This window comes from Ruditapes philippinarum, unplaced genomic scaffold (genome assembly GCF_026571515.1).
Source record: "Ruditapes philippinarum isolate M1 unplaced genomic scaffold, ASM2657151v2 ctg408_1_1_1_1, whole genome shotgun sequence".
NCBI lineage: Eukaryota > Metazoa > Mollusca > Bivalvia > Venerida > Veneridae > Ruditapes > Ruditapes philippinarum.
Genome location: NW_026855039.1, coordinates 126,564 through 143,633, shown reverse-complemented (window position 1 = coordinate 143,633; position 17,070 = coordinate 126,564). Strand labels below are relative to the sequence as shown.

The 17,070-nt window shown below is 32.1% G+C and overlaps 1 protein-coding gene and 1 pseudogene across 1 annotated transcript; both read left to right on the top strand.

Annotated features, from left to right (window-relative positions):
* The first annotated feature begins 255 nt into the window (after positions 1 to 255).
* LOC132741927 (scavenger receptor class F member 2-like) lies at positions 256 to 2,954 on the top strand. The gene is made up of 2 exons (XM_060730195.1): positions 256 to 458; positions 2,281 to 2,954. Exons 1-2 carry the CDS (start codon positions 413 to 415, stop codon positions 2,928 to 2,930), a joined length of 696 nt encoding a protein of 231 aa, XP_060586178.1. The 5' UTR covers positions 256 to 412; the 3' UTR covers positions 2,931 to 2,954.
* LOC132741921 (cell death abnormality protein 1-like) lies at positions 2,951 to 16,531 on the top strand (annotated as a pseudogene).
* The last annotated feature ends 539 nt before the right edge of the window (positions 16,532 to 17,070 follow it).

Sequence of the window (17,070 nt, the reverse complement as noted above, 5' to 3'; positions counted from 1 at the left end):
TGGCGGTGCTAAGTGACATTTGCTGTACTTAGCAGTAAATACATTCATTTCTCTTTTAAATCGACATTTGTGCATCTTAACTATATCGTGAAATATCCATTGACAACGTAATCAAAATTAGAATCTGTTTTCTAAATCGAGTTTCAGTTTTCCATTCAATTTGTCGGCAGTCAAAATTTTCAAAACACTTGATCAAATCAAAATACATAAACATCGTATGGGTCTTTTCTAACTGAACGACAAGGAAGTTAGCAACGCAAATTGAGATGCGTTGTATTCAAATATCATGATTACCTGTCCCTGTTACAATTATTTAATAGTAGCTGGCAGGGAACAAGGCAAAGTGTTCAACTACTGAATGCGGATTTGAAATGACAGCAGAAGAAAAATTAGTGACATTAAAGACTATAAGATGCATATTGCCTATATATTTTTATTTTCAATATTATGGCTTTCCGGTGAGTAAAATTTAAACGTATTTTTGTAATGTATAAGCATTAAGATACTTGAGAAAAATGGAAAAGGTACAATTAAAGATATATACAAGTAAATATCAATCAAGTTTTGTAATTAAGCCGAGCGTATTACTTTAAACTATTTTGTTACCGATAATTTACTTAGAAGAAAATATTTTCTTGGATGTTAAATATATATTGTAAGGTCTAGTAGCCTCGAATAAAAACAAAACATTAAACAAAGAAAAATAAAGTAAGCGTTAATTTTGGAATATTTTGATATGGAACATTTTTAATAATGGATTATCACAACTTTTTTCTGGTTGGTTTGTGATTGTTGTCTGAGCAAAGTGATACGGATTTTATGCAATATTTTTGTATGTTTGTCTCTCCTATTTTTGCATTTTCTTTCGCCCTATGCTGACATTTATACTATTTTCATACAGTGCTATGTCTCCGTGATCATCACTTTGTAGTTTGTAGAAAATATTTTATGATTTATCTGAAATACTTGATTCCATAGTCAATTAACTAGTTTGAATATTTACCTGTTTATCAGTGCTGATGAAGAATGTATCTGCCAAGTTAGAAAAACTATGACAAATAACTCCAGTGAATAAATAAATGGAAATCTTATAAATAATAATGATTTATAATATGCGGAGTTTTAAGTGAATAACTAAATGGAAATTATATAAATTATAATAATTTATAATATGCGGAGTTTAAAGTGAATATATAAATGTAAATCATATAAATTATGATAATTTATAAAATAATATGCGGAGTCTGCGGCTACACTTGGTATTGTTTTAATTAAAGGAAACTCAAAGTAAAATATAAACCGATGACAAAATTCATGGTGTTTCTCTATACTACAATTTAAAACGGAATGTTAAAAGTTTAAAGAAACATCTTTCTCCTCTTATGATTCAATATTGATATTAAACATTTTTTTACCGTTTAATATGTAAATATTTTGCTGCGCAGTTACGTTTATATTTCGGAATGAAAATTTATCTTTACTTACAAATACTTCAACTCTTTTTGGTTTAATGTGTCTTGATAAGAATTTAAAACATGTTTTAAAGAGATTATTACATACTCGACGTCAATTGCATCATAAATTTGAGATGTGCAGAGATTTTATTATGATATATATATATTCTTTTAATTATTATATTTTTACATTTATTTTTATGTGGAAATTATAAAACCTGAATAGGAGACTTTTCAAAATGTTTTCGTAAAAGCGTTAGTGACAGAATGTGTGCACCATGTCAATTTAAATTTAATTTAAATTCATAGGGTAAGATGTTTGAAAAAGCAGGCTCATTAAGATATGTTTTTCTTTAAGTAAAGATAACACTAAATTTCTATATAATAGTTAGTTTCCATATGAAATTTGTTAAATATAGTTCTGTCATTTATTTGATCATGATAACAAAAAATAATATATAGCGTCATAAAATATTCATTTATGCCATTCATATCAATCATTGATAGCACGTGAAATATTTTATATTTTGGAAAAATATTAAGTACGAAATAGTGTTAAAATCAGTCAAACAATTAATTTACTAGTAAACTTAAATGCTTGTAGTAGCTTCAATATATTTTATCAAAATTAAATACAAGTAAACATCAATCACTAGTCTTTGTTGATTTCCAAACAAACTTGTTTTCTTGTATTTAAATTTTATAAATAGTTATATTTTGTAAAAGTAAATAATGTATTCCTCATGAAGATAATATTTATTTACAATGCTCGTACAGCATAGATGGGTCTTTTCTTATGTTAAAGCTTACTTTTTTACTATAAAAGGCAAAAATGTCGTCAGTACTTGTCCATATCGCTACTGGGGAAGTGACTGCCAAGAATTATGTGAAACTAATTGTCAAGGATCATGTCATGAGAACACAGGAGCATGCTCTAGTTGTTACAGTGGTTATTGGGATACTCATTGTCATAAAGATTGTCCGGCAAATTGTAGCTCTAGATATTGTGCCAAACAAGATGGTAGTTGTTATTCTTGTTCCGATGGTTCGTATGGTAAGATGTGCAACAATGCGTGTTATATAAAATGTAAGAAATGTCATCAAACGACTGGTGCATGCACTTTATGTAATGATGGTGAATGGGGAGACACCTGTGAGAAAACATGTGCTCCGAATTGCAAAATATGTGACAAGTTAACAGGTGATTGTCGGATATGTAAGCCCGGTTATTGGAACATTTCTTGTGGCAACAAATGTTCTGACCTGAATTGTGATATTTGTAGTATCTCATCAGGATCATGTCAAGTGTGTAAATCCGGATTTTGGGGCGAAGACTGTCAGAAATCATGTGGGAACTGTACATCAGATAAGTGTGGAAGGAGTGATGGAAGATGTTATTCATGTCAATCCGGATTTGCAGGACAAAACTGCTCAATACTTTGTAATCTTGGAAATTGCAGTTTCGTTCTCATGTAATGTGAATTATCATAAATGTTATGTTTGTAATCTGGTTCGGGGAACGTTTGTTGAACATAGATGCAGTCAAAATTTGTGCATCCCGCTGTGATAAAAGCAGTGGAAATTGTAGCTCTTGTGATGCCGGACTATGGGGAGCTAATTGTAACGAAACCTGCATGTACAACTGTTCCTCATCAAGTTGTATTAGATCAAACGGGCAGTGTAGTAGTTGCAAGTCCGGGCTCTGGGGCTTATTGTGTAATGAAACCTGCAGCAACGGTTGTTCTCCGATAAGTTGCAATAGAAGCAATGGCCACTGTAGTAGTTGTAAATCCGGATTCTGGGGTGAATTTTGTAATGAAACTTGCATGCAGGGTTGTTCTTCCTTAAGCTGTAATAGAAACGATGGAAAGTGTAGTAGCAGTTGCAAGCATGGACTTTGGGGCGAATATTGTCAAGATACTTGCGGCGAAGGGTGCTCATACCCATCATGTAAACAAAGTAATGGATATTGCAGTTCTTGCAAAAGCAGGTATTGGGGAGATAACTGTAACTTGACTTGCAGCGACAATTGTTCATCCAGCTGTGATAAAAGCAACGGGAATTGTAGCAACTGCGGGGCCGGACTATGGGGAGCTAATTGTACCGAAACCTGCATATACAACTGTTCCTCATCAAGCTGTATAAGATCAAACGGACAGTGTAGTAGTTGCAAGTCCGGGCTCTGGGGCTTATTATGTAATAAAACCTGCAGCAAAGGTTGTTATTCGATAAGTTGCAATAGAAGCAATGGCCACTGCAGTAGTTGTAAATCCGGATTCTGGGGTGAATTTTGTAATGAAACTTGTATGCAGGGTTGTTCTTCCTTAAGCTGTAATAGAAACGATGGAATGTGTAGTAGCAGTTGCAAGCATGGACTTTGGGGCGAATATTGTCAGGATACTTGCGGCGAAGGGTGCTCATACTCATCATGTAAACAAAGTAATGGATATTGCAGTTCTTGCAAAAGCAGGTATTGGGGAAATAATTGTAACTTGACTTGCAGCGAAAATTGTTCATCAAGTTGTGATAAAAGCAACGGGAATTGCAGAGACTGCCGAGCCGGACTATGGGGAGGAAATTGTACCGAAACCTGCATGTACAACTGTTCCTCATCAAGCTGTATAAGATCAAACGGACAGTGTAGTAGTTGCAAGTCCGGGCTCTGGGGCTTATTGTGTAATGAAACTTGCAGCAAAGGTTGTTATTCGGTAAGCTGCAATAGAAACAATGGTCACTGTAATAGTTGCATAGATGGACTCTGGGGTGCTTATTGCAATGAAACATGTAGTAATGGGTGTTCTTCTTTAAGCTGCGATAGAAATAATGGAAAGTGCAGCAGGTGCAATGATGGACTGTGGGGACCATATTGTGAAAACGAATGTTATCGGTCGTGTCGATCTCTTGGCTGCCATATTGAGTCCGGCGAATGTATGGAATGTGATTTCAACAGATGGGGAAGGTTTTGTGAAAATGTTTGTAGTACATCTTGCTCGTGGGGTTGTAACAGACATACTGGTTATTGCTTAAGATGTGCAAACAGATATTGGGGTCATGATTGTTCCAATGTATGTAACGACTCGAAATGTGAACAATGCTCTTTAACGAATGGATTATGTTCAGTGTGCCAATGGGGTTTTTGGGGCCTCAACTGTAAGTCTACGTGCAAATCTGATAAATGCCTTTATTGCAATAAAGCTACCGGATATTGCAGTAAATGTCCCTTAGGACGATGGGGAATACTTTGCCAGAACATGTGCAAGGATGGATGCCCCTGTTGCAGCATTAGTACTGGAGCATGCTCATATTCTTGCCCCGCCATACCAGGTATTTCTTCTTTCTAGTTTTTAAGTATACCTCTACAAAAATACTTTAATTGATTTTACATTGTGACTTATGTTTTTGCGCAGATATAACAAGTACCCTATCTTTTTAAATGTTGTAGTACGAAAGCTTTTCAAAAATACGCAGACACATGCATATCTAATTTAAATATTAACATACTCAATCAGCTTACATTTTTAGGCCTATATTTCTTTATAAATCAATATTCGGTTCAGATGCGTCAAATATTTATTTCCTGTGTTGACACTACCTCATGTGTAACTCTACGATGCAATACTAAATTTGAAATATTGAATCGGAAAATAGAAGCTTAGCTTAAATCTATATTATCGTAAATGTTTTTAGAGAAATCGGCTTAAATGACGTGTAGATATAGAGTTACGTAAATTCAATTCATCCCTCTTGTATTATGTCAAGTGGTGGAAATAGTCCACAAAAAATCTTTAACAAATGACGAAAATCAATTTGACGGCGCAACGTTCTAATATCATTTTTGGCGTAAACTTAACAAATCCACAGCGAGGAGCATGAAGATGATGGTGCGGATGTACAATGTTGGTTTAACGTCCAATATGGGTAGAATGGGCAAAACCATTATAGTAACGTCAGATAGACGCTGAAAGGTGATTACGGAAAGGTGAAGACAAAAATAAGTAACTCGTTTATGATAAGTGCTGGTAGATTTCTGTACCTTCCCGACTTTTAAGCCGACCGAGCACAATTTGAAATTGACGCTAAAAAGCATGTGCGCTGCCAACGAGATCTTTTTTAAACAAAAATACATAAGAGTTGTATAAAAATATGTTCCATACACGTCTTCCGCAGCACTGGAAGTGTATCGAGAAGGCCTGGGCATACTTCGAGAAATGTTAATTGCTTGACGTTGTTGACGTCATTTTGTTAGTCTGAATCACCAAAATTGTTTCTCCTTTTTTGTTGTTGTGCGAATATTAAACATCTATGCCGGACACCGTTTTATCTATTATCATTATACATGTTTAAGAAAATGAATAAGAAACAATGCTTTTGTCCTCATAATTTTTGATGGGCCCTCGTAACTACCTAACCTTTGTGGTAACACAATGGCAACTTTGATGACAACTTCTTATTAAATATCACACATTCATCGGTCAACATCCAAACTAATACAAGAAGATAAATGTTTATATTTTGTTTGATACACATGAATATTTAATGAAATAATACTTAAACACTTAAGCGTGATATATTTCATTCGTTTTAATAGTTTTTGACATAAATACTTACATTTACTTACTACACTATGTATGTTTTAATTTTTTTATTTGTATACTTGTAACAAAAATAAATGCTTTTAATTTATTCTTATCTATTTTATAAATTTTTGGGTTGTTCTTGAAATATATTCGGAGTATGTTTGTTTCAGACGCTGGCGAACTTTCACAAGAAGGGATACATGGGGTCACCGTAGGAGTGTCTGTTGCTGTTTGTATCTTTACGATTGCAGCCATTGTTGCAATATTCGCTGCCGCAAAATATATGTAATTATGCTTTATTGTATTGATATGTCTATATACAACTGTTATAGTAAAACAAAATTTGACAGCAGAATTTTCTGGGGGAAAGGAATTTTAATAGAATATTTACGTGTGTATTTTATAATTCAATTTGATACTACCTGACTGTGTGAAAGTAAAATAAATACGGACAATAAAGTTGAGATTTTAAACATGCTTAAATGAGATAAGTGTCGATATATCAAAAAGAAGCGTTGATGACAGTCTGCATAATTTAAACTAGCTAGCTTTTTGTTCTTGTTTGTTTTTTTTGTTTTTGTTTTTTCTTTTGTTTTTTTTTTCTTTTTTGGTTGTTATTTTTGGTTCTGTTGTTTGTTCTATTGTTTGTTTGTTTGTTTGTTTGATTGTTTGTTGTAGATTGTTGCGGATAAGGAAAAATCAAAAGGAGCAGAAAGAAAAGGAAGGTAAAAACTTGTATGATGCTGATAAATATATTGATCGGTGCATTTTTTAAGCTATCGGCATTACGAATCATCACATCGGAATCACTCCTATACTAAGTTTTATTTTTGTGTGTTCAGAAATAAGATTATGTTAGTTTTTACAATACAATCCTAGTAGTTACTGAATATTTTTCTTTAAATTTCATCATTGAACTTTTCTTTGAATAAAAACACTTTACAGTACGTTCACATACACGATTACTGTCATTTAAAAGAAGTTGAAATAGGGCATTCGAGGTATCAAACGATTCTTTAAAGCACCTTGTTATGTATGTCCGTATTTGAAATGTACTTATAGAATGCAGCAAAACATAGCTTGTCTATTTATTTTCATATTTTGTATTTGCTAAGGTACAAGTGCGTCAACGGAAATGTCAAACATCACATCTACCACGACACAAGAACAAGAAGATCCAATATACATTAATGCCACTGGCTCAATCCAAAGAGAAACATCATCTGATCACGTCTATGAAATATTAAGTAAATGACAATTTAATCTCAAAAAAAATTGTTCCCATCTGATAAATTTTACAATTTAATTTACTGAATAGTTTTAGAATTTGAATATGATAGAGGGTTGTATTGTTTGAATATCTTTTTGTATATATATATACAATTGTTTGAGTATTATTTATTAAATATGGTAGAAAGATTGTATACTTTGAATATTTTTGTGAAGGATATTATGAACAAATTTGGTTATAAAATTGGTTTTATTTTTAGGAACATGCAAGGAACTTATTTTTATTTACTTGTTTACGTTATCATCATAGACTGTGTTATCATTCTTTGTTTATTATATTTTTAAAAATATATGTATTATACATTGTTTCAGTAACTATAAACATCGATTTGGTATATTGTTTCAGAAACTATAAACATTGCTTAGGTATATTGCTTCAGGAAATATAAACATTGGTTTCAGGAAATGTTAACATTTGTGTGGTATATTGCTTCAGGAACTATTAACATTTGTATTGTATATTGATTCAGGAACGATAAACTTTGTTTTAGTTTATACAAAATTATTTTAGTTAGATTGTGTTAGAAGCTACACTCTCCAATCCGTTCCATGAACCAACAAGTACTAAGCAATGATCGTAAAGTTTCTTGCTCAAGGAAACAGCGGCCTTTCCCTGACGGGGTTTGAACCCACGCGGTCAGCAATCCTTAGATTACTAGTCCGACGCGTTTACCACTCGGCCACGCCGGCACCATACTTAGGTTTGGTATATTGTATCAGGAACTATAAACATTGATGAATAAGACAATTCCCTTAAATTTTGTGTAAATATGTTCCACTTCATTGAAAAATACATTTTTACAGTGAAAATACGGTGAAATGAATATAGGCATTTTGTATTCAATATTTCATTTATAAGTATATAATAAACCGGTATCATGAAAGGTAAAATAAAAATTAAAAGGTATTTGTTGGAGATTAAACATCTTCTTTATACAATACATTTATCCTTGATGTTAAAGATTAAAGTGAATCTTTTAAACTTGAATTAGATAAGCATTTTGATCGATTTCTGAAGCATTTTACAGGAAGTAAAAATAGTTATATATCTGACGGACATTATAAAACTCTGGGACAAACTAAAAATAATATTTAATCGTTTTTTAATCGTATTAAAAGAATTTAAAATCAAATATTCAAAGTAGACTGAACTATAAATCCTTAACCCTTACAAGTTAATGTATGGCACATCATGCTTTAAAAATGAATGACTTTTGTTCATTTAAAAAAAGGCAAACATAATTTACAAATAACCTTTATATTATTGTTTAAAGCTACTATCCCACACATTGTTGTTTTGGCGTTTTGAAAAAGGAAAATTTCCCCACAGGCTCGGCTCGTACATTTATATGGAACAAGATGATTAATACATGTATTGTCAATTGAAACAGCATCTAATAAAATATTTCTCCAACGTTTATTAAATCATAAACGCACCCGTTAACTGGAGTAAGGTAAGATTTTTTTCCTGCAATCAACTACTGCATAATATATCATTGAAAATTATGACTATAAAAAAGAGACAAATAGGAAGTAAATATCTTTATAACCTGATTTAAAATTGACATTCAGATAGTAAAGTCTACCTTTCTCAAGCTGTCCTACTCGCTACATAGTAACGGAAGTGTTAATAGGGTTGTTTATATCTATGTCAAGTGAAACATAACAACCATTAGGTCACAATGATTTGGGGCAAATGCATATTTAACTTGTATGCAAATGTATTAACTGCAAACAATATGTTGATGTTTTGGAGAGAGTAGCTTTAAAGCTACCATCCCACACATTGTAGTTTGGACGTTTTTGAAATAAAAAATCATCAAAAGATATCATTTCACCACAGGCTCGTACATTTATATGGAACTACATGATTAATACATGTCTTGTCCGACAAAAAAACAAATAAATGTTAAGATTTTGCAATGTTTATCATGCTGAAAATTTAAACCGTTTTAACGTGAGTGAGTGAGTGAGTGAGTGAGTGAGTGAGTGAGTGAGTGAGTGAGTGAGTGTGAGCCGATCAGTCAGTCAGTCAGTTAGTGAGACATTTCAAATTCTAAGGAAGTGTACGAAGTCAAATGCTAAATGTCTGTGTAAACTAATATTCTAATAAAGCTTCATACTAATTTCTTATTCAAGTTTCATTGTTTTTACTTTTTTTAAGTAAATAAAGAAGTCAATAGTCCAAAGGGAAAATAGCAAAATACTGATTAAAGTTTTGAGTTCTTTCAAGGGCGGAGCTAAGTGACATTGGCTGTATTTTGATGTAAATACTGGGTCAATAAGACCAATTTGGCAACAACTTCATGTCTTCCTATTTTGCAATGAATATAAAAACGATGTGTGTGCATCTTAACTACATATCGTGAAATATCCATTGACAACGCAATCATAATTAGAATCTGTTTTATAAAGCGAATGTCAGTTTTTCCATTCCATTTGTCGGGTAGCCAAAATTTTTAAAACACTTGATTAACTCTCAATACATAAGCATCGTGTTTGGTCTTTTCTAACTGAACGACAAGGAAGTTAGGAACGCAGATTGAGATGCTAAGTATTCAAAATTCTGGATTACCTGCCCCTGTTTTCATTAATCGGAGTAAAGTTGGCAGGGAACAAGACAAAGTGTTCAAAACTACTGAATGAGGATTCGAAATGACAGCAGAGGATGCAACGATTTTTTAAGAGGAATCAGTGATACTAAATAATATAAAATGCATATTGTCTATATATTTTTATTTTCAATAATATGGCTTTCCGGTGAGTAAGATTTAAACGTATTTTTGTACTGTTTAAGCATTAAGATACTTGAGAGAAATTTAGGAGATATTTTATGATTTGTCTGAAATAATTGATTTCTTGTTCAGTAAACTTGTTAAAAGAATACCTGTTTATCAGTACTGTGAATGTGTCTGCCGGCTAAAAAAGCTATGATAAAAAGCTAATAACACCAGTGAACTTATAAATGGAAATCATATAAATCATAATAATTTATAAGATAACATGCAGAGTTTTAAGGGAATTAATTAATAGATGGAAATCATATAAAGTATGTTAATTTATAATATGCGATGTTTTAAGTGAATAAATAAATGTAAATCATATAAATTATAACAATTTATAATATGCGGAGTTTTAAGTAAATCATATTAATTACAATTGTTTATAATATGCGGAGTTTTAAGTGAATAAATAAATGCAAAACATATAAATAATAATCATGTATAAAATAGTATGCGTAGTCTGCTGAACCTGTGGTATTAAAAGAAACTCAAACTGGAATACATTGAAATAAAATATAGACCGATGGCAAATTCATGGTTAAAAAGGAAAAAGAAACGCCTTTCTCCTCTAAAGATTCAATATTGATACTGGACATGTTTCTACCGTTTAATATGTAAATATTTTGCTGCGCATTTATGTATATATTTTGGAATTTAAATTAATCTTTACATACAAATACTCCAACGCTTTTGGGTTTAATGTGTCTTGATAAAATATAAAGAGATTATTACATACTCGATATCAATTGCATCATAAATTGGGATGTGCAGAGATTTAATTATGATAATCCTAATATATTCTTTTAATTATTATATTTTTACATTTATTTTTAAGTGGAAATTATAAAACCTGAATAAACTAGGATACTTCTCCAAATGTTTTCGTAAACACATTAACAGAATTTATGCACCATGTCAAATACACTTTAATTTAAATTGATAGGGTGACATGTTTGAAAAAGCAGACTCATTAAGATACGTATTTCTTTAAGTAAAGATAGCACTCAAATCTATATAATAGTTTTTTTCCATATTAAATTCGTTAAATATAGTACTGTCATTTATTTGATCATGATAACAAAAAACAATATATGACGTCATAAAATATTCATTTATGTCATTCATATCAATCATTCATGAAATATTTTATATTTTGGAAAACATATAAAGAACGAAATAGTGTTAAAGTCAGTCAAACAATTGATTTACTAGTAAACTTAAATGCTAATAATAGTTTCAATAAATTTTATCAAAACTAAATACAAGTAAAAACCCATCACTATTCTTTGTTGATTTCCAAACAAACTTGTTTTCTTGTATTTAAATTTTATTAATCGTTATATTTTGTAAAAGTAAATAATGTAGTCTTTATGAAGATAATATTTATTTACAATACTCGTACAGCGAGTCAAAGCAATCTTTTTTACTATAAAAGGCAAAATTGTCGGCAGTACATGTCCACATCGCTACTGGGGAAGTGACTGCCAAGAATTTTGTGAGACAAATTGTGGAGGATCATGTAATGAGGAAACAGGAGCATGCCTTTATTGCTACAGTGGCTATTGGGATACTCGTTGTTATAAAGACTGTCCGGCAAATTGTAGCTCTGCAAACTGTTACAAACACGATGGAAGTTGTTATTCTTGTGCCGATGGTTCGTATGGTAAGTTGTGCAACAATACATGTTATATTAAATGTAAGAAATGTCAACAAACGACTGGTGCATGCACTTTATGTAATTATGGTGAATGGGGAGAAACTTGTGAGAAAACATGTGTTCCGAATTGAGACATTTGTGACAGGTTAACAGGTGATTGTCGGATATGTAAACCCGGTTATTGGAACATTTCTTGTGGCAACAAATGTTCTGACCTGAATTGTGATATTTGTAGTATCAAATCAGGAAAATGTCAAGTGTGTAAATCCGGATTTTGGGGGGGAAACTGTCAGAACACATGTGGAAACTGTACATCAGATAAGTGTGGAAGGAGTGATGGAAGATGTTATTCATGTCAATCCGGATTTGCAGGACAAAACTGCTCAATACTTTGTAATCTTGGAAACTGCAGTTCGTTCTCATGTAATGTGAATTATCATAAATGTTATGTTTGTAAATCTGGTTTCTGGGGAACGTTTTGTGAACATAGATGCAGTCAAAATTGTGCATCCCGCTGTGATAAAAGCAGTGGAAATTGTAGCTATTGTGATGCCGGACTATGGGGAGCTAAATGTAACGAAACCTGCATGTACAACTGTTCCTCATTAAGCTGTATTAGGTCAAACGGACAGTGTAGTAGTTGCAAGTCCGGGCTCTGGGGCTTATTGTGTAATGAAACCTGCAGCAGCAAAGGTTGTTCTTCGATAAGCTGCAATAGAAGCAACGGCCATTGCAGTAGATGTAAATCCGGATTCTGGAGTGAATTTTGTAATAAAATTTGTATGCAGGGTTGTTCTTCCTTAAGCTGTAATATAAACAATGGAAAGTGTAGTAGCAGTTGCAAGTCTGTTTTTTGGGGCGAATATTGTCAAAATACTTGCGGCGAAGGGTGTTCATACTCATCATGTAGACAAAGTAATGGATATTGTAGTTCTTGCAAAAGCCAGTATTGGGGAGATAATTGTAACTTGATTTGCAGCGACGATTGTTCATCCGGCTGTGATAAAAGCAACGGAAATTGTAGCAACTGCAGGCCCGGACTATGGGGAGCTAATTGTAACGAAACCTGCATATACAACTGTTCCTCATCCAGCTGTAATAGATCGAACGGACTGTGTGGCGACTGTAAGCTTGGGCTCTGGGGTTTATTTTGTAATGAAACATGTAGTCACGGTTGTTCCTCATTAAGCTGCAATATAAACAATGGTCACTGTAATAGTTGCATAAATGGACACTGGGGTGCTTATTGTAATGAAACTTGTAGTAATGGTTGTTCCTCTTTAGGTTGCGATAGAAATAATGGAAAGTGTACCTACTGCAAGGATGGACTTTGGGGCAACCTTTGTACCGAGTCGTGTGGTCAAGGTTGTTTGTATTCAACGTGTGGAAGGAGAAATAGCAAATATTGGGGAGACAGGTGTAACAAAACATGCAATCAAAATTGTTCAAGTTGTAGTAAAGTCAATGGGTTGTGCGTTGCTTGCAAACCTGGATTGTGGGGATCATTTTGTGAAATAAATGTAATCGGTCGTGTCGCTCTGTTGGCTGCTATATTGGGTCCGGCAAGTGTATAGAGTGTGATTTTAACAGATGGGGAAAGTTTTGTGAAAATGTGTGCAACACATCTTGCTCATGGGGTTGTAACAAACATACTGGTTATTGCTCAAGATGTGAAAACAGATATTGGGGTCACGATTGTTCCAATGTATGTAACGACTCGAAATGTGAACAATGCTCTTTAACCAATGGATTATGCTCAGTGTGCCAACCAGGTTTTTGGGGTCTCAACTGTAAATATACTTGCAAGACTGATAAATGCCTTCATTGCAATAAAGATACCGGATATTGTAGTGAATGTCCCTTAGGGCGATGGGGATTACTTTGTCAGAACATGTGTAGGGATGGATGCCCCTGTTGCAGCATTAGTACTGGAGCATGCTCATATTCTTGCCCGGTCATTACAAGTATTTCTTCATATATTTTTTAAGTATACTTTTAATAAGAAATTTACTTCCTTCAATTACCTTTACATTTGGTATATGTTTTGCACATATATCACAACCACCCTACATATATAAATTGTTGTCTTACGAGAGCCTTTCAAAAATACACAGATACATGCATATGTTATTGAAGCATTTACAGACATTTATTATTTTTGGCAGAATATTATGTTTTGAATCAATAACATTCGGTTTAGATGCGTCAAAATATTGATTCCTTGTGTTTAAACTACCTCATGTGTTACCCTACGACGCAACAATGCAAATTCTGAATCGTAAAGTGGACGTTTAGCTTTTTATCTCTAGTCTTCAATGACATGAAGATATTACGTAAAGTCAATTGTTTGTACGGGCAGATTTTTAACGTTAAATATGTCTTAGAGTGTAAAAATATTCCACAAAAACAAAAACTGTAACAAACGTCGAGGTTCAATTAAGCTGAGCAACGCACTTATATTAAATTTTGCGTAAAGCTAAACAAACCCACGACGAAATTTACGGACGTAGGTATAAAGTTCAATATGGGCAGAATGATGTTACACTAGCAACAAATGCATTTTAGTGACGTCAGATAGACACTAAAGGGTGATTCGGAAAGATTAAGACAAAAATGATAAACTCATAAATGATTAGTGCCGTTAGATTTCTGTATCTTTAAGACATTTAAGTTGACCTTACGCAATTTGAAATTTGACAATCCTAAAAGCATATGCGCTGCCCGACGAGATCAATCTTTACCAGAAATATATCGGAGTTGTATAAAGATATGTTACATACATGTGTTTGGCAACTGTGAAAGTATTTCGAGAAGACTGGTCAATACTTCGATAAATGATGACTTGCGTTGTTAACGTCATTTTGTAAATCAGATCGCGATGTGTGATTAACATTAGTTTATTCCAAATCACCAAAAACGTGTAACTTTTGCTTTGTACATTTTTGTGTTTTAAGAGTATTGAGCATTTATGGCAAATCCTGTTTTATCTATATTATGAAAATATCAAACAAATAAGAAATTATACTTTTATACCGAGTAATATTTGATGCGCCTCGTAACTATCTTATTTGTGAGGTAAATATGAGAACTTCATAATAAAGATTAGACATTTATAGATAAACGAGTATGTTAATAATTGCATTTAATTTGAAACACGTGAATATGTAATGAAATAATTCATAAACAATAAAACGTGTTATCTTTCATTCGTTTTATCAGTTTTTATTCTTAGAATTAAACATTTTCTCATTTTTATACACATGTTTAGATTATTGTATTGGTATATTTGTAACAGAAAAGTATTATTTAAATTCCATCATAATAATTTAATAATTCCCTTGATATTTCTTAAAACATATTCGGAATATGTTTGTTTCAGACGCTAGCGAACTTTCACAAGAAGGAATACACGGGGTCACCGTAGTAGTGTCTGTTGTTGTTTGTATTTTTACGATTGTTGTCTTCGTTGCAACATACGCTGCTGCAATATATATGTAATTATGCTTTATTGTTTTAAAATGTCTATATATAATTGTTATAGTAAAACAAAAATTGACAGCAGAATTTTCTGGGGGAAAGGAATTCAAAAAGAACATTAACGTGACTGTGTATTTTATAATTCAATTTGATACTACCTGACTGTGTGTAAGAAAAGTAAATACGGGCAATAAAGTTGAGATTTTAAACATGCTTAAACGAGATGAGTGACGAGAAAAGACAAAAATTATAATGTTGATGATAGTCTGAATACTTACAACTTGCTTGCTATTTTCTTATATTATTTGTTTGCTTATTTTTATTTTTATTTTATTGTAGATTGTTGCGCAAGAAATATCGAAAGGAGCAGAAAGAATCGAAAGGTAAAATTTGTAAGATGATGATAAATATCTTGTTCAGTACATTATTTAAGCCATTTGCATTACGAATCACATCAAAACTTAAATACGTTGTTTATGTGTATTTTATGGAAGCACTTTGCTAGTTTTTATAATACAATCCTAATAATTACTGTACATTTTTCTTTAAAAATCATTATTGAAGTTTTGTTTGAAGAAAACAATTTAAAGTGCGTTCACCTAGTTACACAATATATTTACTCCGGAATTAAGAATATTTGGGGTTTCCCAGCTAATCCGCAGGTACAAACAAATTTTTACAGTTAAAGCTTCGAAAATAACTTTTTGACTATTATGTATGGCAATATTTGTATTCTATTTAATATATTATAAAAATGCCGCAAATGTAGACAATCTATATCTTAACAATTTTTTTGCATCTGCTAAGGTACAAGTGCGTCAACAGAACTGTCAAACATCACATCTACCACGACACAAGAACAAGAAGATCCAACATACATTAATGTCACTGGCTCAATCCAAAGAGAAACAGAATCAGATCACGTCTATGAAAAATTAAGTAATTGACAATTTAATCTCAAATATTTGCTTTCGCCTGATATATTTTTACAATTAAACTTACTAAATAGTTTTGGAATTTGAATATGATAGAAAGATCGTTGTCTCGAATATTTTGTGTATATAAACAACGTTGGTTTTATTTTTTGAGTATTATTTATTAAATATGAGAATATAGTGTATACCTTGCATGTTTTTGTGTATAATGTTATGAACAAATTTAGTTATAAAATTGGTTTTATTTTTGGAACTAGCATGGAACTTTTTTATTTATTATGTTATCATCATAGACTGTATTATCACTATTTGTTTGTTTTTGGTTTTGTTTGGGGTTTGTTTTGTTTGTTTGTTTGTTGTTTTTTTTTTGTTTTTTTTTTTTTTGGGGGGGGGGGGTAGTTGGTTTTTTATTTCTGCCCTGTTATAAATGTAAACAAATTATATGTGTATGATATAGTGTTTCATGACCTATAAACATTCATTAATTACAATTTTGGACCTGTAATGAGCAATTTAATCTTTTTATGTAAATAAGCATAACATTATTTGCTTGACATGTAGTTTTTGTTTGTACATTAGGTATTAAAAAAGATAGTTTAGGAGGGTGTGTATTTTTGTTGTTGTTGTTGTTTTTGTTGTTGCTTTTTTATATATTAGGATCTATGAACCTCATTGCAATCTTGTAATCAGTTATTTTCCTTATTTATCTCTTGTAAGAATAATATATTATTCAATCATGATCAATTATTTATCATGATCATACAAATACAAAATGCCTGGTTCCTTATCAATATATTTATATAACATTTTTATTCATTTATCCAATGTAGACTCGGGCTTTAAACGCGTTCTTTTGCTTCTGTTTATGTACGAAACAAAATGTGCATAAGCGTTATT

Bases quoted from the DNA above. Each gene is read 5' to 3' on its own strand.
- LOC132741927 (XM_060730195.1), top strand. From the start codon at position 413: ATGCATATTGCCTATATATTTTTATTTTCAATATTATGGCTTTCCG. The intron at 459-2,280 runs GTGAGTAAAATT...TTACTATAAAAG, and splicing joins TTCAATATTATGGCTTTCCG to GCAAAAATGTCGTCAGTACT.